This window comes from Eulemur rufifrons, chromosome 30 (genome assembly GCF_041146395.1).
Source record: "Eulemur rufifrons isolate Redbay chromosome 30, OSU_ERuf_1, whole genome shotgun sequence".
NCBI classification, from domain to species: domain Eukaryota; kingdom Metazoa; phylum Chordata; class Mammalia; order Primates; family Lemuridae; genus Eulemur; species Eulemur rufifrons.
The window spans coordinates 20,133,892-20,159,772 of record NC_091012.1 but is presented as its reverse complement, the minus strand read 5'-3'; the positions used below and the strand labels follow the sequence as shown (position 1 = coordinate 20,159,772).

At 56.9% G+C, this 25,881-nt stretch overlaps 3 protein-coding genes across 5 annotated transcripts; all 3 read left to right on the top strand.

The window, feature by feature from the left end:
- Nucleotides 1–3,045: 3,045 nt before the first annotated feature.
- On the top strand, nucleotides 3,046–11,569 carry ATP6AP1 (ATPase H+ transporting accessory protein 1). The gene is made up of 10 exons (XM_069464385.1): nucleotides 3,046–3,178; nucleotides 3,390–3,516; nucleotides 6,207–6,281; nucleotides 6,568–6,761; nucleotides 7,255–7,295; nucleotides 8,680–8,765; nucleotides 9,221–9,459; nucleotides 10,168–10,215; nucleotides 10,303–10,534; nucleotides 10,714–11,569. The coding sequence occupies exons 1-10, from the start codon at nucleotides 3,054–3,056 to the stop codon at nucleotides 10,921–10,923; spliced, it is 1,377 nt and encodes a 458-aa protein (XP_069320486.1). The 5' UTR covers nucleotides 3,046–3,053; the 3' UTR covers nucleotides 10,924–11,569.
- A 613-nt stretch (nucleotides 11,570–12,182) lies between these two features.
- GDI1 (GDP dissociation inhibitor 1) lies at nucleotides 12,183–17,990 on the top strand. Of its 2 annotated transcripts, XM_069464382.1 has the most exons (11): nucleotides 12,183–12,305; nucleotides 13,461–13,568; nucleotides 13,711–13,810; nucleotides 13,946–14,080; nucleotides 14,519–14,717; nucleotides 14,941–15,072; nucleotides 15,649–15,748; nucleotides 16,151–16,322; nucleotides 16,610–16,754; nucleotides 16,861–16,915; nucleotides 17,006–17,990. In XM_069464382.1, the coding sequence occupies exons 1-11, from the start codon at nucleotides 12,261–12,263 to the stop codon at nucleotides 17,156–17,158; spliced, it is 1,344 nt and encodes a 447-aa protein (XP_069320483.1). In that variant the 5' UTR covers nucleotides 12,183–12,260; the 3' UTR covers nucleotides 17,159–17,990. The 2 variants fall into 2 exon arrangements, with proteins under 2 accessions (XP_069320483.1, XP_069320484.1); XM_069464383.1 differs by lacking the exon at nucleotides 13,946–14,080.
- Nucleotides 17,991–18,793: 803 nt separating this feature from the next.
- Nucleotides 18,794–25,588, top strand: FAM50A (family with sequence similarity 50 member A). 2 transcript variants are annotated; one of them, XM_069462881.1, is made up of 13 exons: nucleotides 18,794–18,990; nucleotides 20,256–20,340; nucleotides 20,439–20,538; nucleotides 21,024–21,172; nucleotides 23,473–23,549; nucleotides 23,645–23,711; nucleotides 23,868–23,929; nucleotides 24,151–24,227; nucleotides 24,558–24,612; nucleotides 24,798–24,846; nucleotides 24,942–25,012; nucleotides 25,129–25,239; nucleotides 25,383–25,588. In XM_069462881.1, exons 1-13 carry the CDS (start codon nucleotides 18,880–18,882, stop codon nucleotides 25,389–25,391), a joined length of 1,023 nt encoding a protein of 340 aa, XP_069318982.1. In that variant the 5' UTR covers nucleotides 18,794–18,879; the 3' UTR covers nucleotides 25,392–25,588. The 2 variants fall into 2 exon arrangements, with proteins under 2 accessions (XP_069318982.1, XP_069318981.1); XM_069462880.1 differs by having other exon boundaries at nucleotides 18,797–18,990; nucleotides 24,489–24,612.
- Nucleotides 25,589–25,881: the final 293 nt, after the last annotated feature.

Sequence of the window (25,881 nt, the reverse complement as noted above, 5' to 3'; positions counted from 1 at the left end):
CATGGTGGCGCATGCCTGTAGTTCCAGCTACTCGGGAGGCTGAGGCAGGAGGATCGCTTGAGCCCAGGAGTTTGAGGTTGCTGTGAGCTAGGCTGATGCCACGGCACTCTAGCCTGGGCAACAGAGTAAGACTCTGTCTCAAAAAAAAAAAAAAAAAAAAATGTATAGGTAAAGCAGACTGTTGGCCAGTTTGACAATAGGTCCAAATGTAACATCCCTTTTTCATGGATCTATTTTATATCCATTTGAACAAACATCAACTACATGAAGAGTTCTAATTTTATACCGTATGATAGACTATTCCATTTTCTCATATTCTTGTATTTTTACTAGATACTAGTCTCCATAAATATTATATAGTTTTGCAGGTTTTTAAATTTTATGCGATATTGTACCATATAGATGCTTCTGTAATTTGATGTTTTTAATATAGACTATATTTTTAAGGCAGTTTTAGATTCACAGCAAGATTGAGGAAGTCCCCGGACAGAAGGTGCTCATTGGTGCTGTCAACATTTGGTGAATGATTCAATTTAGATATCACCTTGTAGTCAAAACCGTCTCATGGCCACCCCTGTCTGCACCTCCCTCCCAGCCCTGTGTCTCCCCCTTTTGAACATTCACCACCCTGTATCGGGACCCACTGTCCCGTGTCTCCTCTAGACTAGATGGTGAACCTGTGGGGGGGCAGAGTCTGAGTCTGACTTAGTGTCTGGCCCATGGCAGGTGTTTCAGGAAGGCTTGAGGGTCACCACTCCAAGGACCGCTGGCAACCCAGGGAAGAATAAAAGCAGCTGGAGGCGAATTTCTCCCCTTAAGGATAGAAGCAGCTGAGCAACAGAATGCTGACTGGCAAGATCACATTTGGGAGAAGGTCTTTGCCTTTTTTTTTTTTTTTTTTTTTTTTTTTTTTTTTTTTTGGAGACAGAGTCTCACTCTGTTGCCCAGGCTAGAGTGAGTGCCGTGGCGTCAGCCTAGCTCACAGCAACCTCAAACTCCTGAGCTCAAGGGATCCTCCTGTCTCAGCCTCCCGAGTAGTTGGGACTACAGGCATGCGCCACCATGCCCGGCTAATTTTTTCTATATATATTTTTAGCTGTCTATATAATTTCTTTCTATTTTTAGTAGAGATGGGGTCTCGCTCTTGCTCAGGCTGGTCTCGAACTCCTGAGCTCAAACGATCCGCCCACCTCGGCCTCCCAGAGTGCTAGGATTACAGGCGTGAGCCACCGTGCCTGGCCAGGTCTTTGCCTTGAAACTATTTAAATGGAGATAATTGTGTTCCTAAACATAACAGACATGTTTTCCTTTTTAAATCTGTCAGATTCTTCTGCAGGATTTCCCCATGGCCATGGGTTCTTCTTGTCCCTCATGTCACTAGGGCTTAAAACCACTTTCTCAATGGCTTCTGGGAAAAAGCAAAGTTCAAGTCAAAACTTCTCACCTCAGCCAGCTCAGGCCTGGACATTGTCACTTGGAGAGGGGGGTCCCACAAGCACCCCAAACTTAACAGTCCCCAACTTACCTCATCTCCTAGTCCCCAACTCAGAGATACCTAAGAGCCACCCTCAGCCACTATCTTCTTTGACTATATCCTGTCAGGCCCACCTCCTTTTTCTAGCTCAACTGCCACCATCCTAGTCCTAGTCTGAATGAAGTGTGACAATCATGACTACAATCTTATAACCAGTTTCTCCAACAAGTGGAGGTGATCAGTAGGCTGTGAGCTACATGGGGCTGTGTTCAGACAATAAGGCTGGGCTGGAGTCATTATGTCCATGTGTGGTGGCTCCTGGCACCTAGTCCTGCCTTCCTGCACTGCAGTGGCTGGAAAAGGAGAAGCCCCCAGCCCCCTCTGCTTCTTCACATCTAGGGCTCTGGAAACAGACTGAATTCTGCCAATGAGATGCACTCGTATCTACCCACCCCCTAGATTCTGCCATTAATACTTTAGTGTCCTTGCTTTATCACATACCTATCACATACCATCCTTTTTCTATTTTATTTGATGCATTTCAAAGTACTTTGCAGACATTAGTTCATTTGCTCCTAAATTAATCAGCATAGATATCCCTAAGGAGAGTTCAAGATTTGGTTATAGTTATCCTTTTGTTTGTTTGTAATGATCACCAGTTTGAGAAATCAAAAGCGACACAGAAAAAGATAAAAGTCTTCCAATTCGTTTGGGGCAGTGTCTCCCATTTTCTGACTCTAGTTGTCACTCTCTCTTCCATTTAAGGCAAATTTAGAGAAAGGACAATCCTGTACCGTGTTTCCATTTCCTCACACTGGGATTGCTCTTGCCAGAGTCTCCAGTTATTGCTAAGTCCAAGAAACATTTTCCTGTCCTCATCTTACCTGCCTTTTGGCAGCAGTTGACACTGATGTTGTTAGTCACGGTGCCCTTGAAACCAAGCTTCTCCCTGGGGTTTCCCCCTCCTGTTTGGATGCTCCTTCTCAGATCTCCCTTCTGGACCCTCCTCTCTGCCCAGTGTAAGTGCTGGTGTTCCTCCGGATGCTATCCTGGGTCCTCTTCTCTCCTCACTCTCAAGGGATCGCATTCTCCTCTCACCTGCATCAGAGAACGTCCTTCTACAGGAAAAACAAACCACTCTTGCAATTTTAAGCAAAAAAGAGATTAAAACAGGAGTTGGACAGGGATTGGCCAGCGGGAGGATCGCTTGAGCCCAGGAGTTTGAGACTAGCCTGGGCAACATAGCTAGACTCCATCTCTACCAAAAATAAATTAATTAATTAATTAATAAATAAGGGACGGGGCCCAACGCATGCGCGTGGGGCTCTCTTGAGTCGTCGCTTCCCCTCGGAGCTAGTCGCGCTCAGCCCCGCCCCCTTTCCCACTCGGAGCGGGAGCGCCTGGAGACACGTACAGCCAACCAGTGAAAAGGAGCGGTTGTGAGTGGCATGCGCTTGGCCCAATTACCTGTGGCCCTGGGGAGCAGGCCTGCGCCCAGGCCAATGGCGGAGCGGGGCGGAGCTCGGGCCCAGCCGCGGTCACCTGATCTGCGGCGGCAGAGGCGGTGGAGGCTGAGGCTATGATGGCGGCGGCGGATTCTCGGGTGCGGATGGGGACGCAGTGGGCCGCAGCATTCTGGCTGCTGGTGGCAGCGGTGGCAGCGGCGGAGCAGCAAGTGCCGCTGGTGCTGTGGTCGAGTGACCGGTGAGCGGGCTAGGGTGGGCTGCGTTGCGCGGCGTGGGCGCTGAGACACCCTCGCTCGACTCCGGGGCTGTCCTCGGCAAGCGGTGGCGAGGCCCAGAGGGGGATTTTTCCTTGCTCAGGGGCTCTCTCGCAGCGAGTCGGCTGGCGACAGAGGTCCGGTCCCCGCGCGTCAAGCCCATGGCCTGACATCAGCTTTTCTATCCCCTGTCAGGGACTTGTGGGCTCCTTCGGCTGACACTCATGAGGGCCACATTACCAGCGATTTGCAGCTGTCTACCTACTTAGACCCCGCCCTGGAGCTGGGCCCCCGGAATGTGCTGCTGTTCCTGCAGGACAAGGTGCGCCTGCCCCAGCCAGCTCTTCTCCGGTCATCAGGAGGCAGGCAGGCCCCCTCCCCCCACGACACTGACACCCATTTCCTAAGGGAAGCTTCAGTGACCTTGTCCAAACTGTAGGGAGGTGTGGCTCGACTCTTGGGAAGGCCTGTAGGAGAAGCTTCAGTGGGACTGGTGAGAGCAGCAGAAATGGCACCGACTTGATTGCAGGAAGCAATGGGTCTGAGGCCAGATGCCTAAGTCCCAAGAACTTTAGATATTATCTGACTTGCTTCTAGTATGGTGGGGATTGTCTATATATGAGAAGACTGATGCTGGAGGAGGAGAAGTGGCTTGCCCGAGGTCATACAGCTAATGGGTGACTGAGTTGTAATTCCAACTGTAATGATCGTAATAGGGATAATTGGAAAATGATCACTTATTTAGTACTTCATAGGTACCATGTTAATCTGATGTCATTATCTTGGTTTTACAAACTAAGGTTTGTACAGGTGCAATGATTTGCTGAAGTTTCAGTTTATAGACACCACATTGGTTCCAGCTTGAGTCTGTCAGACCTGCCCCAGTTTGTACTCCTAACCAGCATGCTGTTTTCTGTCCTATCCATACCTCTCTGCCCCCAAAGCAGGGGTATAGACCATGGGAAGATTCCAGGACAGCTTAGTATTGGTGTTTGGGAGGCTGTCAAACCTCTGCTTGTCCCTCTTTGGTGGCCTGTATGGCTCATTCCCCTTGTGGTCTCACTCAGTTGCTGTGTGGGCAGGTGGTGGCGACCCATAGTCTTTCCAGGAGGTGGTAAATTATATAGTCAGACTGGAACTCAGTCCCAGTTTTACTAAACCAGCCTTTGGATGCATGGAATAATCTTTGTGAATGACAGTTTCTACACTGTAAAATAATGACACCACCTACATCAGAGGGCTGTGAGAAGTAATTCTTAAAATCCACGTAAAACATCTAGCCAGGGTCCCCCAGTCTTAGGGCATTTGTTCCTTTGCGAAATATAGAGAGCCTATTACGTGCCAGGTATTGTTAAGTTTGGGGCTATAGCGGTGAGCAGAGTAACCCAAGCCCCACCCTCAGGAAGCTGACATTCTTGTGAGGGTGACTGGTAAATACTAAGTCAGTATATGATACGATGTCAGTGCTGTGGTCTTTAAAGAAGGAAGCAGGGCCGGGCGCGGTGGCTCACGCCTGTAATCCTAGCACTCTGGGAGGCCGAGGCGGGTGGATCGCTCGAGGTCAGGAGTTCAAGACCAGCCTGAACAAGAGTGAGACCGGGTCTCTACTAAAAATAGAAAGAAATTATATGGACAACTAAAATATATATATACAAAAAATTAGCCAGGCATGATGGCGCATGCCTGTAGTCCCAGCTACTCGGGAGGCTGAGGCAGTAGGATCGCTTAAGCCCAGGAGTTTGAGGTTGCTGTGAGCTAGACTGACGCCACGGCACTCACTCTAGCCCCGGCAACAGAGTGAGACTCTGTCTCAAAAAAAAAAAAAAAAAAAGAAGGAAGCAGGCTGAGGGGACAGAGTGACTGGGGATGCTGTTTTAGATAACGGTGATCAGGCAGGACCTCACTGAGAAGGTAATACCTGAGCAGAAACCTCAGTGGAGGGAAGGAGGGAGGCAGCCATGTGGCTCTGGGGGAAGGACATTCCTGGCAGGGGAACAGCAGGTGCAAGGGCCCTGGGTATGGTGTGCTGTTGGTGAACTCAAGGAAGAGCTGGCGTGGCTGGAGCACAGTGAGTGAGAGAAAGGGGTAGGAGATGTAGGAGGTAGTCTGCAGGTGGCCAGAAGGCGGGAGGTCAGTTGCAGTTGGAAATGTGTAAGAACGCCTTGGGCTCTGTGGAGCAGGGAGTGATGTGACCTCTTGATTAAGGAAAGCCCACAGGACCCAGAGGTGCTTCCAGTGCTTTCAGACTGAGAGCCCAGGCAGCCAAACAAGGTCAAGGTTCCTGCTCAGAGGGAGGGGAGGCTGGGCAAGTGTGTATACTAAACAGAGTGAGGCTAGAGAAGCTGATCGAAATCTGTCTCTGGGCCTAACTGGGAAAAGCCAGAGGAAGCTGGGGTTGGGGTGGAGGGCAGGAGTTACAGGACATCTGTAGGTTGTAGAGATGAGGTAGGGATGAGGTCAGGGTTACTACGATCCTGAGAGCTCTAAAGACTTCAGTGCTTCCTCCAGCATACCCTATGATCTTCACTTCTCTCCCTGTCCACCAAAAACGGGTGGGGCAGGGAATTATCACCCTCCTTAAAATGGGTCCTGTCCAGACCAGACATAGACGGCTCTCCTTTTCTCTGACTCCCTCCCAGAAGGTGTGCCCCACAGCTTCCCTCTCCCCAGCTTCCCTCCCCACAGCTTCCCTCTTCCCTCCCCAGTTCCTCTTGTCTGCAGGGGTGAGGCTGCTGACTCCTACTCCCGTGGTTACCACAAGTCAGCTGCCTGCAGGTCTCTTCTTGACCCCGTGACTGCCTTTTGTGTCTTCTCACCCTGCCCAGAGAGTGCTGGAGGGAAGAAAGCCAGCCTTCCACCCCACCCCCACCCAACGGCTCACTCCACCAGATCAAATCTGACTCTAACTGAGATTTTGCTGGCCCTGAGAATGCACAGGGAAGGTGACTGCCCCCTGCCCTGGTCCCTGTTACTTGTCAACCTCCTGAGATGTCTCCCCTGCATCCCTATTAGCTGAGCATTGAGGATTTCACGGCATATGGTGGTGTGTTTGGAAACAAGCAAGACAGCGCCTTTTCTAACCTGGAGGTAAGAGTCCTCTTCCAGCCATGGGCCATGGTGTCTGTTCTGTGCCTGCTCTCCCAGCACAATAAGAACTGTACTCTTAGGAACCAGAGATGCTGGCTTTGGGGGTAGAAAGGCCTGGGGCCTGAGTGTCAGGGGCCGGGGGTGTGGGGCATTTTCTTTCAGACACATGAGAAGACCCCTGTGTAGATGTGGCTTTCCAGAGGAGAGCTGCCAGAGAGGTTGGGGGTCTAGCCCAGGCCCACTGGTCCCTGGCTAACTGAACCTTCTGCCTCTCCCCTGCGCCTAGAATGCCCTGGACCTGGCCCCCTCTTCACTGGTGCTTCCCGCCGTCGACTGGTATGCAGTCAGCACTCTGACCACTTACCTGCAGGAGAAGCTCGGGGCCAGCCCCTTGCACGTGGACCTGGCCACCCTGCGGGAGCTGAAACTCAATGCCAGCCTCCCTGCCCTGCTGCTCATCCGCCTGCCCTACACAGCCAGGTACTGCCCACATGGCCTAGTCTCCAACTCTAAGGCCCAGAGAACAGTCAGGCTCTGGGCTCTGGTGCACAGTTCAGCCAAAGATGACAGTATTTCCCACTACCTTGAAGCCCTTCCAGAAGGTTCCCTGTATGCCCAGAAGAGGCAGGAAGGGTCTCCTGCCAGGCTTGGACTCAGGAGTAGGTGTCCAGCACTGAGCCGGGCCTGGCAGGCCTCCAGAGACGAGGCAGGTGTGGGCCCTGCTTGTGGGGAGCCCCTCACCTAGCCAGGCCCTGTTCACAGAGCCCGGGGATAACGGGTACGGCATCCCAGGCAGAGGTGCTGAGGTAAGCAAAGGTGCAGGAAGGCTGAGCATGGCCCTGGCTGAGTGTGCATGCAGGCTCTGCGAGTGGGGCCAGCAGGGAGAAGAAGCTGGAGGGGCAGACGGAAGGGTGGTGGGCAGTGGGGAGCTGGCTCAGGCCACCTGAGGGCTCTGACACTCTCTCTTCCACAGCTCTGGCCTGATGGCGCCCAGGGAAGTCCTCACAGGCAACGGTGAGTGCAGTCAGGGAGGATGCACGTCGTTATCTAGCCCTTGGGCTGGGACCACAGAGCTGGCCCACAGCGCCAGGGCCCCTCCTCACTCCCGGACAGCCTGCCTGCTTCCTGGATCTATGCTGGCTCCTGGGCCTCATCCCTGTCCAGCTGGCAGATATGGCCTACTGTGCGGGAGCCTGTGGAGCCAGTTTCTCTCAGGCAGCATGAGTCCTAGACTTTTGGATTTAGTAGACCAGCAACATTTAAAAAAAATAATTCTGAGAGCATTTTGCTATAAAGGACAGTCATTTCCATGGAAAGGTAGTTGGAAACCTTCTGTGGGTGGATATGGCATTTTCTGTATATGTATTTACCCATTTCACTTAGGTAGTACTTGGTGATGACTGAGGCCACAATGTGGTCCCAGGAGAGGCTGGGGGAGAGGGTGGGATGAGAAATAGCTGCTCTTGGCCAGGCGCGGTAGCTCACGCCTGTAATCCCAGCCCTCTGGGAGGCCGAGGCAGGAGGATCACTTGAGCTCAGGCATTCAAGACCAGTCTGAGCAAGAGAGAGACCCTGTCTCTACTAAAAATTAGGTGGGTGTGGTGGCATGCGCCTGTAGTCCCAGCTACTCAAGAGGCTGAGGCTGGAGTTGGAGGCTGCAGCGAGCTATAATGACAACACTGCACTCTAGCTCGGGCAACACAGCAAGACTCTGTATCAAAAAAACACTGCTTTCAGATGGTCTAGAACAGCAGTCCCCAACCTTTTTGGCACTAGGAACCGGTTTCATGGAAGACAGTTTTTCCATGCACCAGAGGCAGGGGGGATGGTTTCGGGATGATTCAAGTGCATTACATTTATTGGGTACTTTATTTCTATTTTTATTACATTGTCACTTGCCACTCACTGATAGAGTTTTGATATGAGTCTGCAAGCAATTGGTTTATTATGGTCTCTGCAAACCTCTCTGCTAATGAGACTCTGTATTTGCAGCTGCTCCCCAGCACTAGCATCACCACCTCACCTCCACCTCAGATCATCAGGCGTTAGATTTTCATAAGGAGCGCGCAACCTAGATCTCTGCACGTGCGGTTTACAGCGGGTTCGCGCTCCTATGAGAATCTAATGCGGCTGCTGATCTGACAGGAGGCGGACCTCAGGTGGTGATGCGAGTGATGGGGAGTGGCTGTAAATACAGATGAAGCTTCGCTCACTTTCCTGACACTCACCTCCTGCTGTGCGGCCCGGGTCCTAGCAGGCCACGGACCGGTAGCTGTCCATGGCTTGGAGGTTGGGGACCACATGTCTAGAAGGTTTCTAAAGCAGACGGATGTGGGGAGCATTTCTTTAAGCAGGCTGTCTGGTGACCTGGGTGTCTGCTCTCCCCATCACCCCTCAGATGAGGTCATCGGGCAGGTGCTGAACACACTCAAGTCCGAAGATGTCCCATATACAGCGGCCCTCACAGCAATCCGCCCTTCCAGGGTATGTGCCCTTGGGCTCTGAAGCAGTGGGGAGAGGCAGTGTGGTGAGTCTGCCTGGAGGTGGAGGTGTATGCCACAGTCAGGGCCCCCTGGGAGTCCCAGGGTTGGGGAAGCAGCAGGCAGGGGACCCCTGTGGAGTAACTCTTTGGGGCAACAGGATGAGCAGTCAAGTCCCGCTTCCTCCTTCATGGGGCAGCTTTCCATCTTGCCCTGTGAACCTTATGGTTGGCATAATCGGACACTAAGGCCAAGTGATCCCATGTTTGAGGGTATAGGAGTATTGCCAGGGCTTAGGGGCCAGCGGGGAAAGCTTCCTGGAGGAAGGGCTGCCTCTGACCTCTGGGACGTCTAGATGGTGCACAGGGTACCCAGTGGGGAGGGAAGGGAGGGCGTGACAGTTGGGTCAGGGCTTGCTCCCAGGGCTGTTGAGAGGAGGCTTGTTGGGTGTTCCCACAGGTGGCCCGTGATATAGCCATGGTGGCTGGGGGGATAGGTCGCCAGCTGCTACAAAAACAGCCTGCATCAACTGTGACCCATCCCCCTGTGAGTTACAATGACACCGCCCCCCGGATCCTGTTCTGGGCCCAAAACTTCTCTGTAGCATACAACGGCCAGTGGAGAGACCTGACCTCCCTCACCTTCGGGGTGCAGGAGCTCAACCTGACTGGCTCCTTCTGGAATGACTCCATTGCCAGGTAAGGGCATTAGGTTGGGGAGGACTAGGCTGTCACAGGTTCCATCCTGCCACTGTGGGTTGGGGCCAACGTGGGGAGCTGGGATCGGGTATGTGTATTAGGGGCAAGGATGGCTTTGGTCTTGGTGGGGCATGGTCACCCTGAAAATGCAGGTGGTATCACATCACAGGATAGGGCCACTAGTGGGCTATTGGAGGGGGAATTGCTCAAGAGTTCTGCCTCCCCGTGCCTGCCAGTAATGGGTTGGGACCTTGGTTGTTAACACCTCACAGTTACCTGGGAACCTGTCACCTCCCCCTTTAGCAAAACCTCTGGGACTGCACGTGGGCAAATACCAGGCCAATTACCTGAGCCACTTCTGGGGCTCCCATACCCTCCTGCTTGCCCTCTCCCCCAAAACCCAACCCAGGCACCTCAGTGACTCCAAGAGGGAGAAAAAGGAGGGGCGATCAGCTCAGGGTAACCAGAGGAAGGAGCCCTAAGCTGGAGGTGGGGGACTTAGATGCTGGCTTCCAGCTCTGTTCCTGCTTGCAATATGACTGAATCCTCAGTTTTCCTATTTGTCAAGTGGGGACACTGCCTCTTCAGGTGGCTGCAAGGACCTGGGGCAGCTTAGGTAGGAGCAGACCTAAGGGACTTGCTCCTTCCTTTAAGATGCTAAAGGCCCTCCCAGAGCCTGACAACATGCCTCTTACTCTGATCCTGCAGGCTCTCGCTGACCTACGAACAACTCTTTGGTACTACAGTGACATTCAAGTGAGTCCTGGGGGCAGTTGAGATGTGGGTAGGCTGGTGTGGCTCCAGTCTCCTCAGCTCACTTTACACCCCTGCTGCCTTCCCCAGGTTCATTCTGGCCAACCGCTTCTACCCAGTGTCTGCCCGGCACTGGTTTACCATGGAGCACCTCGAAATCCACAGCAATGGCTCTGTTGCCTACTTCAATGCTTCCCAGGTCACAGGGCCCAGCATCTACTCCTTCCACTGCGAGTATGTCAGCAGTGAAAGCAAGATAGGCAGTCTCCTTGTGCCCCGCACACAGCCCTCACTCTGGATGGTGACTCTTCAGGACTTCCAGGTGTGGAGCAGGGAGGGTCCCAGCTTCAGGTGGGGGGGCCCAGGCTGATGGTAGCAGAGCACCGATAGAGGGGGGAGGAGAGGCCTGAAGAGTCCCAGCTGCCCTATCCCAGTCCTTGCTGGACCTCCCACCTGTGGGGCCACATGGTCCTTTCTGACCTGCATCCTTGTGTCCCCCAGATCCAGGCTTTCAACGTGATGGGTGAGCAGTTTTCCTATGCCAGCGACTGTGCCGGCTTCTTCTCCCCGGGCATCTGGATGGGGCTGCTTACCTCCCTGTTCATGCTCTTCATCTTCACCTATGGCCTGCACATGATCCTCAGCCTCAAGACCATGGATCGCTTTGACGACCACAAGGGCCCCACCATCTCTTTGACCCAGATCGTGTGACCCTGTGCCAGTTGGGGGGGGGCGAGGTAGAGGGCATGATGGTGTCCAGGTTGTCGCTTTCCCACCTTGTGGCACACTGGATGGAAGGGCTTCCCTTCTTTCTACCATAGCATGAACCCCAAGCTCCCCTCAGCCAGTCTTGCTCCCTCTTCAACCTACTGGGGGGCTTCCCTGGGGCTGCCTCCATCTCTACCAACAAGGTGTACATATTCTGCATAGATATTAGACACATCTCCCAGGCTCAGTCATTGTGAGGGGTAGGGAACATTAGTTCTCCGGTCCCATTTCTCCTCCCCTTTTTCCTTATTTATTCTTGTCTCTCCACCATTATCTCTTGCTGTTTATAGCGCTTTTGTGTAGCAAATGCTCCCTCCCTACAGTTTATGAGGCTCCCTGCAGCAGCCATGAGCTTGAGGTTCCCTGAGTTTAGGGGGTGTGGAAGTACTAAATTCTGTCCCGCTTGGCTGTCGTTATCGTTTTTTTGTGATGTGCTAACAGTAAGCAGTACACTGGGGTTTGTTTATGTGTCCTGAGAAGGGAGGGACCACCACAGGTGGGCTGGGTGTGGTCACTGGGTTTCTGGCATATTGGCAGGAGCCTGGGGTAATCAGTTGTTTCCTTCCTAATAAAATAAAGACGATCGCAATGTGTTGGCCCTCATGTCACTCATTTCTACGCTGGGCATAAGGACTGTGCTTGGCTGAGGGATGCGGGAAGAGGCTCCCGGATGTAGCCCAGCCAGGCCAAGCAGGGGAGGCAGGAAGGCATCTCCGGGATCGGGAAGGCCGGGAGGGTCTTCAGCAAGGTGGGCCCCTAACCGGTTAGGGTAAGGAGGGGGCAGTCAGGGCAGAGCGATAGTTCGCTTCGGCGCCTCGGTGACAATGGCAGCCCTCGCGTCGTGAGGGGTTGCCGCAGCGGCGCGCGCCCGGACGACGGGGCCGCGCCGAGCTTCCCGGGGGGCGGGGCGGGGCGGGGCGCGCGCGGCTCCCGCGCAGGGATCCCTCCTGGGCCGCAGCACCGGACGCCGGGCCGCCCCGCCCCGCTCTTCTCTTGGCCCTTGACGAGCAGCGTCGCCCGCGGAGCCGCGCTGGTGCTGAGGCCCGGGCACTGGCAGCCCTCCCGGGAGACGAGCCGGGGAGGCGGTGGCCCTGGCCGGGTGCAGCGGGGCGCTGGAAGGGGGCGGGACTCTTTGACGCAGCGGAGGGGTCGGGCGGCGTGCGGCACGCCGCCATCTTTGGTCCACTGCGGCGGCAGCGGCGGCGTCGGCGGCGTCGGCGGCGACTGCTGTGGTGAAGGAGGAGGAGGAGCCGAGCGGGCGCTGGCACCTAGGCCTGACCATGGACGAGGAATACGATGTGATCGTGCTGGGGACCGGCCTCACCGTAAGTGCGGTCTTGGGCACCCTTGGCCCCTCATCGTGCCCTCCCCACCCCCTGCGATGATGCAGCCGCCGGCCCCATCCTCCCATCACTGCCATCTTCTGCACTCTGGTCCCCAAAAAGCCAGCGCCGTGCCCACCCCACCAGTTCCCCCCGCGACGTTGTCTCTACTCGCTTCCATGGCTCCGTCTCCCTGAAGGGCCCCCCCCTTTCCTGCCCGTCCCCTCGACTCCCAGGGTGCCGACCCCCGGCCCCCTCAGATCTTCCCTACCCCTGCTTGCTGGGCTGGAAAACTCACCCCCGCTCGCCCGATGCCCCCGACCCCGCCTACTCAGCCCCCACCCATCGCCCGCCCAGCATCCCCTCCTATCTTGCGCTAATCTCGATAGGGATGAAGTCCAAGGACCTAGGGTCGGGGGCTTCCCCAGGGTGAGCCCTCATCCTGCCTTCCCAGCTTCTTCTGGGGCCACGGCACCCAGGGAATGTTCCAGAAGACGCAACAGTGGGGGCAGCGACCACATTCCCGCTACCCCACCCCGGTTTCCTATGGAGACCTCAGGCGGAGTAGTATCTGCAGCCTTTGTCCTTGGGCCAGTGACAGTGACTGGTGAGGGTGTTTATCTTCCCCTTTCCCCCAAACCCCACTGGCCCAATCCCCTGAGAGACTTTTGCTTAGTCTGGGCCCAGACGCCCCTCCCGTGGACATGGCGGCGAAAGCTCAGGGTCAGGGCTCCTGATGTTTGAAGAAAGAGCAGCCCAGGGTGGGGCCTGCGATTTCAAGGACTGTGGTAAATCTTTCTTAGCTTCCCTTTTGGGTGCCTTTTGCCGCATGGCTGGGTTTCTTCTATGGCTTATTGTGTCTTGTCTGCCTTTTTGTGCACTTTACGGAGATAGATGACTTTACTGGCATGTTGGCACTGGATGCTCTGGCTCCCTCGAATCCTCCGTTATTTCTCTCACCTTGTTCACGTCTTTGCTCAGCAAGGTTACAAAGGAAATTTTGGTCACACGAAGCCTTCGCCCCCAGTTTTAGATGAGGGGACCAGCTGGGGGTGGAAGGAGCTGTCCATTGGGGCAGGTTTGCTGTGGGGAACAGATCATGGCTGCTGGTGGGGACGTGGGCAGGTGGGAGTGCAGCAAATGTCGCCCCTCCCCCAGGAATGCATCCTGTCAGGCATCATGTCTGTGAACGGGAAGAAGGTGTTGCACATGGACCGGAACCCCTACTATGGGGGCGAGAGCTCCTCCATCACACCCCTGGAGGAGGTGAGGCTGCCCGGGCCCATCCCTGTAACCTCTCACATAGGGGCATAGGGTTGTGGCAGCTCCTCAGTTTTGGGGGGAAGGCGGGTGGGGGAGGGAGGGGTGGTCCTTGAGGCATGTCTTTTTCTCTCCCTTCTGCTTACAGCTATATAAGCGTTTTCAGTTGCTGGAGGGCCCCCCTGAGTCGATGGGCCGGGGCCGAGACTGGAACGTTGACCTGATCCCCAAATTCCTCATGGCCAATGGTGAGGGAGATGAAGGAGGGATTGCGGGGAGTGATTGGGAAGACCAGAGGACAGTCAGGCTCCAGAGAAGGGGAAGCCAGACCACCTAGTGCTTCTGGAGAGAGCTGTGCTGATGTCACCCCCACTCCCCCACAGGGCAGCTGGTAAAGATGCTACTGTATACAGAGGTGACTCGCTACCTGGACTTCAAGGTGGTAGAGGGCAGCTTTGTCTACAAGGGGGGCAAGATCTACAAAGTGCCATCCACTGAGACCGAGGCCTTGGCTTCCAGTGAGTGTGGGTCCCCTGAGCCAGAGAATAGCAGGGTGGAGGGAAGCCGTCCAGAGTAGGGTACCCCCTTGCCCAAAGTCACGTTCCTCTTATAGGACCATAGCACCTTATGGCTGGGTGCCAGGAGGAAAGTCCACACATAGCAGGGATGGGGAGGGGGACTCCTTTTTGAAAGACTTCAGCCTTTGGCAGGGGCTCCACTGGACCCCCACCACGTCCCAGAGTGTCGGAGCCAGGAGGGACCTCAGAGTCTGTCCAGCCCAAGCCCCTCTTCATACAGGTGGGGAAACTGGGGCCAAGAGGGTAGAGGGGTTAACTTCAGGTTACACGATAGCTCAGCCGGGACCTAGGGTGCCTGCTTGTTTTGGCCTGCCCTGCTGGGAAGGAGAGTTTTGTGTTCCACTGGTGTGAAGGGTCTCCTCACGCCACCTTCCTCAGATCTGATGGGCATGTTTGAGAAACGGCGCTTCCGCAAGTTCCTGGTGTTTGTGGCAAACTTCGATGAGAACGACCCCAAGACCTTCGAGGGCGTCGACCCCCAGACTACCAGCATGCGTGATGTCTACCGGAAGTTTGACCTGGGCCAGGATGTCATCGATTTCACTGGCCACGCCCTGGCGCTCTACCGCACTGATGAGTGAGGGGAAGCTGGTGTGGCGGCAGCCCCCTCGTCTGGCCTATCCCCTGCCCTCCCCGCACCTGCCTGCTCCTCCCTCCGCCCACCCCGCACGTCTCCCCTGCATCTGACTCACGTCCTCCCCAGGCCATTCAGGGTGGTGGGAAGGCTGGCCTGGTGCCTGGGTGGGGGTGAGCCAGGGATGCTGCTGTTGGAGTGTCTCCCCTCACCCCTCTCCCCCCAGCTACCTGGACCAGCCCTGTCTTGAGACCATTAACCGCATCAAGTTGTACAGCGAGTCCCTGGCTCGGTATGGCAAGAGCCCATATTTATACCCACTCTATGGCCTGGGTGAGCTGCCCCAGGGCTTTGCAAGGTGAGGATATGGCTTTTTTGAGTTGGCATTACTAATTTGGACTGAGGCCCAAAATGGAAATGGCTCCCTCGAGCATTTCCATAGCATTTCACACTTTGCAATCTGTGATCTTCATTTACATCACTGCATCCTTGGGTGATGGGGTGCAGCCCCGATGCGTTGAAGTGCAGGGTCAAAAAAGCAGGTGTTCCCAGACACAGTCTGCTCAGCTCCTGGCAACACCAGGACTGGGCCCGGACCCCCAGAACCTTGAGTCAGGGCTTAGCTGGGAGCAGGCCCTTCTCCAGAGAGTCCTTCATTTCGGCCTCCCCAGGCTCTTGCTGAGTGGAACTGTTCCCTCATGCCACATTCAGGTTAGCCCTTGGCAGAATATTCTGGGTAGAAGCTCCAGAGAGGAAGGAGCTTCCTGAGAGGGGGCAGAGCTTGTGGCAGGGATAGAGTTGGGATGGACACTGGGTCTCTGGGACTCCTGTCTGCCTGGGGCAGCCTTCTCTGCACCATGCTGTGGGGGGTGTGGTAGAATTGGTGCCCGTCTCTCCTGGGTGGGGGCCTTCACCATCACCCTCCTCCCCGCAGACTGAGTGCCATCTATGGGGGGACATACATGCTGAACAAGCCTGTGGATGACATCATCATGGAGAATGGCAAGGTGGTGGGCGTGAAGTCTGAGGGAGAGGTGAGCCTTCCCTTCGCAGTGCGGTCACCGTGGCTGGGGTGGGGCCTGGCCACCTCACGGGCGCTGTTCCCAGTGAGATTGACTCTGAGGGCCCTGGAGCTGGGAACCAGGGTCCAAGAGAAGTCTGTGGAGCCATGACCATTGGCAAGAGGTCTCTTTAAAAGCCGTGTACTGTGCCTGTGGTCCAGAAATTGTTCTTGGTCACAGTGCCTCAGCAGGGGGATTGCCCAGCCCTGTGCGTTGGGGCCTGCCTCCCTGAGCTGTAGTGGGGGGCCGTGTGCTACAGTGGTGACAGATCAGGGGAGCACCCTGTCAGAGCTGCCTGTCCTCACTGTGGGCCCAGCCCCATGGCCACCTAGGAGAGTGATCCGACAGGAGCAAGGCCTTCTGGTGCCTTCACAGGTGGCCCGCTGCAAGCAGCTAATCTGTGACCCCAGCTACATCCCAGACCGTGTGCAGAAGGCTGGCCAGGTTATCCGCATCATCTGTATCCTCAGCCACCCCATCAAGAATACCAACGATGCCAACTCCTGCCAAATCATCATCCCTCAGAACCAGGTCAACAGGAAGTCAGGTAGGTGGCCACTTCCTCTCCTGTGTGCTCGCTGGGGTGGCTCTGCCTCTCCCTGTCAGCCTCGGGGTGCCCTGCCTGATCCCTCCACAGGAAAAATGGGACCTGCGTTGCAGTCACGACTTGGGGCCCTAGGGTTTGGGTTTCTTGGACCCTTCCCCTCCATGAGGGTGATGTCTTGGATGCTGCCTGCTTTGTGAGGCTGCAGACGGGCGGGCCGGCCAGAACTGTGCCCTCTGTGTGCGGCTGGTGCCTCCGGTCTGCATTAACACGGTGCTTCCTGTGGCCAGACATCTACGTGTGCATGATCTCCTACGCGCACAACGTGGCTGCGCAGGGCAAGTACATCGCCATCGCCAGCACCACGGTGGAGACCACGGAGCCCGAGAAGGAGGTGGAGCCGGCCCTGGAGCTGCTGGAGCCTATTGACCAGAAGTGAGGGAGGGGCTGGGCTGAGCCCGCATGGGGAGAGGGGGTTGGAAGCCCAGGAAGGGCAAGGCCTATTGTGAGGCCTCTCCCCTCTCCTCTATCTGCTCCTCAGGTTTGTGGCTATCAGTGACTTGTACGAGCCCATTGATGACGGTTCCGAGAGCCAGGTAAGCAGCCTGTCCCGGCCCTGGCTCCTAGCTGCCCACCCAGGGCCCCTGCCCAACTCATCCCGGGCCCTGGGATTTGGCTGTTTCCAGGTGTTCTGCTCGTGCTCCTATGATGCCACCACACACTTTGAGACAACCTGCAATGACATCAAAGACATCTACAAACGGATGGCTGGCTCCGCCTTTGACTTTGAGAACATGAAGCGCAAACAGAATGACGTCTTCGGAGAGGCTGACCAGTGATTGCTGCCCCCGCCCCAGCCCCTGCCGCCCTCCTCCCACCTGTGTCTCTTCTGCTCGAGGGCTGGGGAGATGTGTGGCTGGACACCTGTTCCCAGCCTCTTCTGCTTCCCCACCACATTCCCATCACCACCTCATTGATTCACTGACCAAATCCTTAACCTTAGTGATGGTTTGGGAGACGGGGGGTTGGTTAGCATCCTTTTTCTTGGCCCTTCCTTATCCTAGGAAAAGAGGGTTCCTCTCCTTGTGTGTGTCTCTTCCCCCCACCCCTAATTCTTCTGCTCTGTTTGGAAAGGACGTGGAAGAAAAGCTGACTTCTGCCCCCACCGCTCTTATCCCCACTGTAGTGGCCTTTGGAGATGCCCCCTGCCTCCCCCCACCAACTCTCTTGCGTGTTGGAGAGAAGGGGCCCTCCCAGCACAAAGTTGCATTCCTCCCCCTAATTTATTCTAATTTATTAACTTAGGCCCACCCCGTCTGAGCCCGCAGCCTTCAGGTGCGGCCTGGGGGCTGTAGAGTGAGCTGCCCTGCCCCTCCCAGCCCTGGCCCAGCCTGGGGAGGGGAGAAGGCTTGGGTGTGGCCCCATTGGAGGTTGCTCTTGCTGTTTTGCTTCTGTCTTTGTGTTTGTGTTCTGTGGTACTGGCTGAGAGCGAAAAGAAGTGTGAGCATAGCAGAAGGAGGTGGGAAATGGATCCCGACCCAGCGTGCCCCGCCCCATGCCTTTCCTTTAGTGGTGGGAAACCCTTATCTCTGCAAAGTGAATGTGTCCCCTTCCTAAACCTCTATCTAGTGTGTTTCACAGACAACAAAACCTCCCAATAAAACTGTTGAAACTGAACTGGATCTTTAGGTTTATTTCCCAAAAGTTGGGTACTTGGCGGGGCTTTGGCTCCCTGGGTTGGTGCTCTCACTTGGCCACTTCCTGACTGTAAAAGGTGGCATTCTTCACCCAGTGAGTTGATGCTGGCACCAGGAATGCGACCCTCAATGGTCAGTGCAGGAGGAGGGGCCGGGAGTTGGGCGTCGAGGAAGGGAGGGGGCTGGGGTCCTAGCTTCTGGGTCAAAAGGAGGAGGCAGAGGGAACCAGGGGTAACATCTGGTCTGAGGAGGCAAGGGGACCCGGGCCTAGCCTTGGATGGGGGCCAAAGTTGAAGCAGGGGGACAGGGATATAAGTCGAGGGCAGGGGCTGGGAACTGGGATCTGGCCTCAGGCAGGGAGGAAGCCTGGGGACCAAGGGGTCTGGCCTAGGGCTGGGGTCAACATCGAAGAAGTGGAAGGGGTGGTCCCAGCCTCGGGGTCGAGAGGAGGGAGTAGAGGGATGGAGGCCCCGCCTCGGTCGGGCTAACGTCGAGGAAGCGCAGGGGGCTGGGGGACCCAGCCTCCCGGGTCACCTAGGGGCAGGCAGAGGGGGCCAGGACGCCAGTCAACGCAGGGTACCAGGAGCCGGAGGGGCGGGGCGGGAGGCCGCCACGCCCGGGACAGCTGGCGCGGGGCGGGGCGTCCGTGCGTCTCCTGGCGGCTGACGTCACGGCGCGGGCGTCAGCTGACTGCACGGCCACCGCCGCCCCTGCCGCTGCCGCCGCTGCCGCCGCCGCCGCCACTACCACCGCCGCCAGCGCCGCCGCCGCTAGCGCCTCTGCCGCCGCCGCCGCCGCTACCGAGACTCAGCTGGGCTGCAGTCGCTGTCGCCACCGTCGCCGCTGCCGCCGCCGCCGCCGCCATGGCTCAGTACAAGGGCGCCGCGAGTGAGGCGGGCCGCGCCATGCACCTGATGAAGAAGCGGGAGAAGCAGCGCGAGCAGATGGAGCAGATGAAGCAGCGGATCGCGGAGGTGCGGACCGGCCCGGGGCGCCTCGGAGCATGCGCGCGCCCAGCCCCCTGGCGGCGCGGCGCGAAACTCCGGCCCGGGGCGATCCCGGGCTGCAGGCTCTGAGCTCGGGCTGTGAGCCGGGGGCGGGAACTTTGCTCGCTGACCTCAAGCCTGGGATAGAAGCAAGCCGGCGACCGTCCCCTCCACAGGATCGGGCCGTCTCAGAATCTGAGACATCTAGCTTGTGATAAAGCTCCGGCAGGAGGGAGCTACAATCAGTGTTTCTCTTGGTGACAATGGGGCGGGACGGGCCCTCCCGGGCCCCTCCTGGGTCCCTGAGCCCTCAGCGCCAGTCCTTTGCCCTGATCCAGTGCTACCGGGAAGGGCAGGCTCTCCCCGCAGGGGACTCACAGGGAGGCCCAAGCAGGCCTGGCCGGTGCACCCGCGCGGAGGCTCAGACCACCGCCTCTGCCCTTGTGACATTGGCAGGCCCGCGCCTCTGGGATGCGAGCGGTTCGCCCAGCGCTCTGGTGAGGGGCCTGTGGTGGCGTGCAGTCAGGGATGTAATATGGAGATCTTAGTAGACTCAGCCGAAAAGCGGGGACTCGGGGCTGGAGGGCAGAGCAGGCTCCTACCCCAGCTAAGTGCAGATGCCCGGCCGAGCAAGCAGCCTCCACGCTGAGGCCCTGCAGCCTCGGGTCACTCCCCTGTCCTGGCCCCACCGTCTCAATGAGGACTCTCTGGCAAGCTGAAGGTATATTTCACTGCTGGCTACCTCCCTTGGGGCCCACCAGTCAGAGAAGGATCTTTGTGGTACCAAGTGGGCTGGGGCCAGGACTGAAGAGAGGAGGCTTCATGGGAAATTGTTGGCCACATCTGGCACTGCAGGGAGGAAAACCGCTCAGGGAGGGCTGGTCCCTCAGCCACTCTTGCCTTCTTTGCCCTCCACTGACACTCCTTGGCTTGGGTCTCAGGAGCTTCATCTTAAAGACTGAGCATGGAAAGGCCAAAGGTCAGTAGGGCCTGTGGCTCCAGGCCACTGAGAGGGCTCTGGTCCCCAGCAGGAGATCTGGAGGGGCCAGTGCACTGCAGGGATCAAAGGGAAGTGACCCCATTTGGCTCCCTGGGCACTGGAAGAGCCCCTCCCAGTCTCATGGAACCCTGTGTTGACAAAGGAAAGGGGACATGTCTTTTCCAGGGTCACACTGTAGCGAGTCCAGGGGCAGGCCTGGGACTAGAACCCGGGTTGCTGCTCCCACCCTCACTGCTGCCCCGCTGCCCTGCAGGAGAACATCATGAAATCCAACATTGACAAGAAGTTCTCCGCGCACTACGATGCCGTGGAGGCCGAGCTCAAGTCCAGCACCGTGGGTGAGCCGGGCGCGTGTGCCACCCTCTCCTGGCCCGGGGCCACTCCTTCACTGGCCCTGGGTGAGTGACCCTTCCCCTCGCGTCTCCTTGCCTCCCAGGTCTGGTGACCCTGAATGACATGAAGGCCAAGCAGGAGGCGCTGGTGAAGGAGCGGGAGAAGCAGCTGGCCAAGAAGGAGCAGTCCAAGGAGCTGCAGCTGTGGGTCTTCTCCCCGGTGGGCTCGAGTGGAGCTAGTGCCTGGGGTCCTGGGGGCGGCCCAGGCTGTCTTTGTACCTTGCGGGGGACCCCATTTCCTGCTTGGGGAACAGGTGTAGTGTGTAGTTTGGGGTTTGTATTTCTCTCTCCCCCGCCTTTTTGGGCCCACGCTAAAGTCTTACCTCTGTGGTTTGTCCATCCCCTTTCTGTTCCTCTGCGAAGGCGCTGAGTCCCATCGGGGCCCTTTCCTTTCATCGGGTGTCATTCCTCTCCATCCCATGACCCCCATGGCCTGCTGTGCCCGCTGTGTCATAATCAGAGCCCTGCCCATGAGCTTGAAGTGACCCAGGCAGTAAAATCCCTCTGGGGTGCTGGGGAGGCCCAGCCTGCACTCAGTGGCCCCCACACTGAGTACGCAGGTGGCTCTGGGTCAGGGAAGGGACCTGAGGGTGGGGCTTGGGGTGTGACTGTCACCTGTGCTCCGGTAGGAAGCTGGAGAAACTTCGAGAGAAGGAGCGCAAGAAGGAGGCCAAGCGGAAGATCTCTAGCCTGTCCTTCACTCTGGAGGAGGAAGAAGAAGGAGGCGAGGAGGAGGAGGAGGAGGTGGCCATGTATGAGGAGGAGCTGGAAAGGGAAGGTGAGGCCAGGCTTGAGTGGGCCTGTGGCCCCTGGGCAGAAGCCACCAGTGGGAGTGGCTGTTAGAGCAAGGCTGGTGCCCGGTCAGGAAGGTTCCAGATGCTGCCTTTTATTTTTTTTATTTATTTCTTTTTTTGAGACAGAGTCTCACTTTGTTGCCCAGGCTAGAGTGAGTGCCGTGGCGTCAGCCTAGCTCACAGCAACCTCAGTCTCCTGGGCTTAAGTGATCCTCCAGCCTCAGCCTCCCGAGTAGCTGGGACTACAGGCATGCACCACCATGCCCGGCTAATTTTTCTATATATATTTTAGTTGGCCAGATAATTTCTTTCTATTTTTAGTAGAGATGGGGTCTCGCTCTTGCTCAGGCTGGTCTCGAACTCCTGACCTCGAGCGATCCACCCGCCTCGGCCTCCCAGAGTGCTAGGATGACAGGCGTGAGCCACTGCGCCCGGCCGTCACCTGCCTTTTTTTAAATTTCAGAATATTATGGGGGTACAAACATTTTGGTTACGTGAATTGTTTTGTACAGTTTGAGTCAAAGTTGCAAATGTGCCCATCCCCTAGATAGTGTGCATTATACCCATTAGGTGTGAATTTATCCGTCCTCCCCCGGACACCTGCATGATTTCTGTTGACTTTTACTACCATATGTATACATGGGTGTTTTTTTTTTTTTGAGACAGAGTCTCACTCTGTTGCCCGGGCTAGAGTGAGTGCCGTGGCGTCAGTCTACCTCACAGCAACCTGAGACTCCTGGACTTAAGCGATCCTCCTGCCTCAGCCTCCCGAGTAGCTGGGACTACAGGCATGCGCCACCATGCCCGGCTAATTTTTTGTATATATATATTTTAGTTGTCCATATAATTTCTTTCTATTTTTTAGTAGAGACGGGGTCTCACTCTTGCTCAGGCTGGTCTCGAACTCCTGACCTCGAGCGATCCACCCGCCTCGGCCTCCCAGAGTGCTAGGATTACAGGCGTGAGCCACCGCGCCCGGCCCCAGACACTGCCTTTTAGAGCTACCATGTAGGATAAACCGAGGAGGAGAGAAGATAGTCTGGACCAGGCTGGCTGGCTGAACTTGCTATGATGATGGAAATGTTTGTGTCTGCACTGCCCAATGTGGTAGCCACTTGCCACAGGTGGCCACTGAGCACTTGCCACGTGGCTCATGTGGCTGGGGCACTAGATTGTTAATTCTGTGTGGTTAGTTTCAACATAAACTTCCACAGCCACAGAAATGCGGTGCTACTAGTCGGACACTGTAGGTCTCAGCTGTGAGAAGGAGGGGCTGTCAGGGACAACTCAGGAAGGCCAGCCTGGCACCCCATGTACCACATACCTGCGCTGTGCCCGACCAGCGGCGCACAGGGTGTTGTCCCTCTCCTAGTGGATGTCACGCGGGTCAGCATGCACTCAGGACACTTAGGGTTGCTGCTTTGCTCAGGGCCCGGGGGGCTAGCCCAGGACTCAGGGAAGATGTCACATGGGGGGACCGTTGAGTTGAGCCTTAAAAATGAGGGACATTTCATTAGCCAGGAAGATGGGAGAGGGTGGGGAGAGTGTGACAGTCAAAAGACACAGTATGTACCGAAAGAGCAGGGCAGAGTGGACACGTTGGAGGATTTGGAGCAAGTTGTGTCCCAGGCCTCAGGGGAGGGCAGGGTGGCAGGTCTAGGCTGTTTTAGAAATCGTGATGCCCAGGGAACAGTGGTGGGAAGGGGCCAAGGCTAGGGATGGCATCGCATGGCTGTGGCCACAGGCTGGGCGTGATGGCTTTAGGGGAGTGGCTGGACTGTCAGAAAGAAGAGCCTACCAGCCGCCTACAATTTTCATTTCGTGTGTTCCAGGAACCACAGTAAAGCACATAAGAAGAAACAGGCATGTGTCATTTTAGTGGCACATGTATTTAACCTGACACATCCAAAACATTACCACTGTGGCACGTCACACTAGCTGCGTGGCCAGTGCAGGCCTGGGGGAGGCTTGTCAGCCTCGCTGTGTATCACTAGGGCGTTTACAAAACCCTGCGTGGTGGGCTCTTCCCTCCCCTCTGAGGTTTCATTTTAGGGGGCCCAGCAATAGGACCCCAGCATCAATTTTTTAAAGCCCTCCCTGTGATTCTAACGTGCAACCGGGCTCTAGAACCCCTGCCCTAGAGCATCAAGCTGAGGAGTTTGCCCTTGTCTTCTGGGTCAGTGGTTCTCAAAGTGTGTTCCAGGGACCCTGGAGGGGGCAGTCTGAGAGCTCGAAACCGTTTTCATGATAATGCTGAGACATTCTTTGCATCCTTTCGTTCCAGAGATCACCACAAAGAAGAGGAAATTGGGGAAGAACCCAGATGTGGACACAAGCTTTTTGCCTGACCGAGACCGGGAGGTAAAGGCTGCCTGGCCTGACCCGGGCCTGGGGGAGGCTCTCACCGCGTGCCCTGAGGACCCTGGCCTAACTCCTGTGCCTGCTTCCTCTCCCAGGAGGAGGAGAATCGGCTCCGGGAAGAGCTGCGGCAGGAGTGGGAAGCCAAGCAGGAGAAGATCAAGAGTGAGTGCTCGCGGAGCTGGGTGCGCGTGGCCTGGCACTGGGGCCAAGCTGGCCTCCTGCCCGCAGTCCCCTGGGCAGTGTGTTGAGCCCCAAGGCAGCTCTCGGTGGGGCGGGGCCAGCTGGGTGTGGAGACTAAGGGGCGACTCTGCTTTGCAGGTGAGGAGATTGAAATCACCTTCAGCTACTGGGATGGCTCTGGGCACCGGCGGACCGTCAAGGTAGGCAGCGCGGGGCCCTTGGGTCCAGTGGGGAGGAACTGAAACCTGGACTTGGGAAGCCCTGGGGGATCCTGAGGGTGGCGGGATAGAGGGCCCGGCCCCCTTCAGACCTCTCGGAGGCTCTGCAGTCTCTGCCTTCTCGAGAGACCTTCTCCGTGCTTCTGTCTTCCCCTCCCAACTCCTCGTTTTCCCGGATGCCGGCGCTCGGGCCACCCGCGCAGATGAAAAAGGGCAACACGATGCAGCAGTTCCTGCAGAAGGCACTTGAGATCCTTCGGAAAGACTTCAGTGAGCTCAGGTGAGGGCGTGTGTACCTGTGTGTATATGCGTGTGGTGCCTGCGGTCCCCGCCTGGGCACCAGGCACCCGGGATGACTGTTCCCACATAGCAAAGTGGCGTGCTGGGCACTGTGCTCCCGAGAGGAGGATCAGGCTGCTCTTCCCTCCCCGCGACCGGAGAGCGCTCAGGAGGCAGCACCGGCCTTGCCTCCTGAGCCCAAAGGTGCAGGACAGCGGGGCGCTAGTCCCGGGCTCACCACACTCCGGGCTCTCCTTGGCAGGCAGCTTCCTCCATTCCTGGGCAGAGGATGCTGTCTGTCCGTCCAGACCCTCCCGCCTTTCTCCTTCAGGTCAGCAGGGGTAGAGCAGCTCATGTACATCAAGGAGGACTTAATCATCCCCCATGTGAGTCCCTTCAGCCCCGGGTCACACAGTGGGTGCCGCAGCCCTGGGCTTCAGCAGGAGAGTCCCTGCTGTGCTCTGGGCTCATTGGCTTGGGCTGGGGCGGGGGGTGCAGCGTCCGGCCTGCGGACGGGGTGGGACAGGCTGAGATGAGCCGTCACCATCGCTTTCCTGCCCTTGGCTCCTAGCATCACAGCTTCTACGACTTCATCGTCACCAAGGCGCGAGGGAAGAGTGGTGAGTGCTCCTGGCTCGGCCTCCCCCACAGCAGCTTGCCCCTGGTGTCGCAGGGGCAGCGGCGTGACGTCGGGGAGGTGTGCTTCCCCCTGCAGGGCCACTCTTTAACTTTGATGTTCACGATGACGTGCGGCTGCTCAGTGACGCCACGGTGGAGAAGGACGAGGTACGGCGGTGCCCTGAGCCCAGCAGGGCAGGTGTGTCTGCGCTGTGGAGGAGAAGGCAGGGTGGGGACGGGCCGGCGGGCCTGAGCGGCCGCACTGGGCCTGTCCCCGTCCTCAGTCCCACGCAGGTAAGGTGGTGCTGAGGAGCTGGTATGAGAAGAACAAGCACATCTTCCCCGCCAGCCGCTGGGAGCCCTACGACCCCGAGAAGAAGTGGGACAAGTATACGGTGAGGAGGACGCTCCTCTGAGGTGGCCCTGATGCCGGGCTGGGTGGCTCGAGGTGGGGTGGGGACCGGCCTGGCTCTCAGAGGGCTGCAGCTCACGCCTCTGCTTCCTTCTGTTCCCTGTGCCTCCCGTGTCCTCGCGCCAGATCCGCTGAGCATCCGGGACGCGGCGCAGCCTCGGCTCTTCGGCTCTCCCGGCGCGGCCCTTGGTGTCTCTGGGACCCCAGGTGCCCACTGCCCTCCGCCCGGGTTGGGCACGCTGGGAGAACAGGAGCTGCCCAGCCCCTGCCCGGGCACTGTCACTGACCGCTTGTTTCTTCTACAATAAAGAAAGGCACATGTCAGAGCTGGAGCACCAGTGCTGCATGAAAGTGTGTTTTGTTTAAAACCATTTTTTTGACTGAGATAAAATTTATATGGCATAAACTTCATCATTTTGACCATTTTAAACTATACAATTCAGTGGCATTCAGTGCCTTCACAATGTCACACAGTCATCACCTCTATCTAGTTCAGAACATTTTCATCGCCCCAAAAGACCATATGGCCTTTAGCAGTCGCTCCCCACGCCCCTCCCCCAGGCCCCGGTGGCCCCTAATCTACTTTCTGCGTCTGTGAATGGGCCGATTCTGGACGTTTCATGTG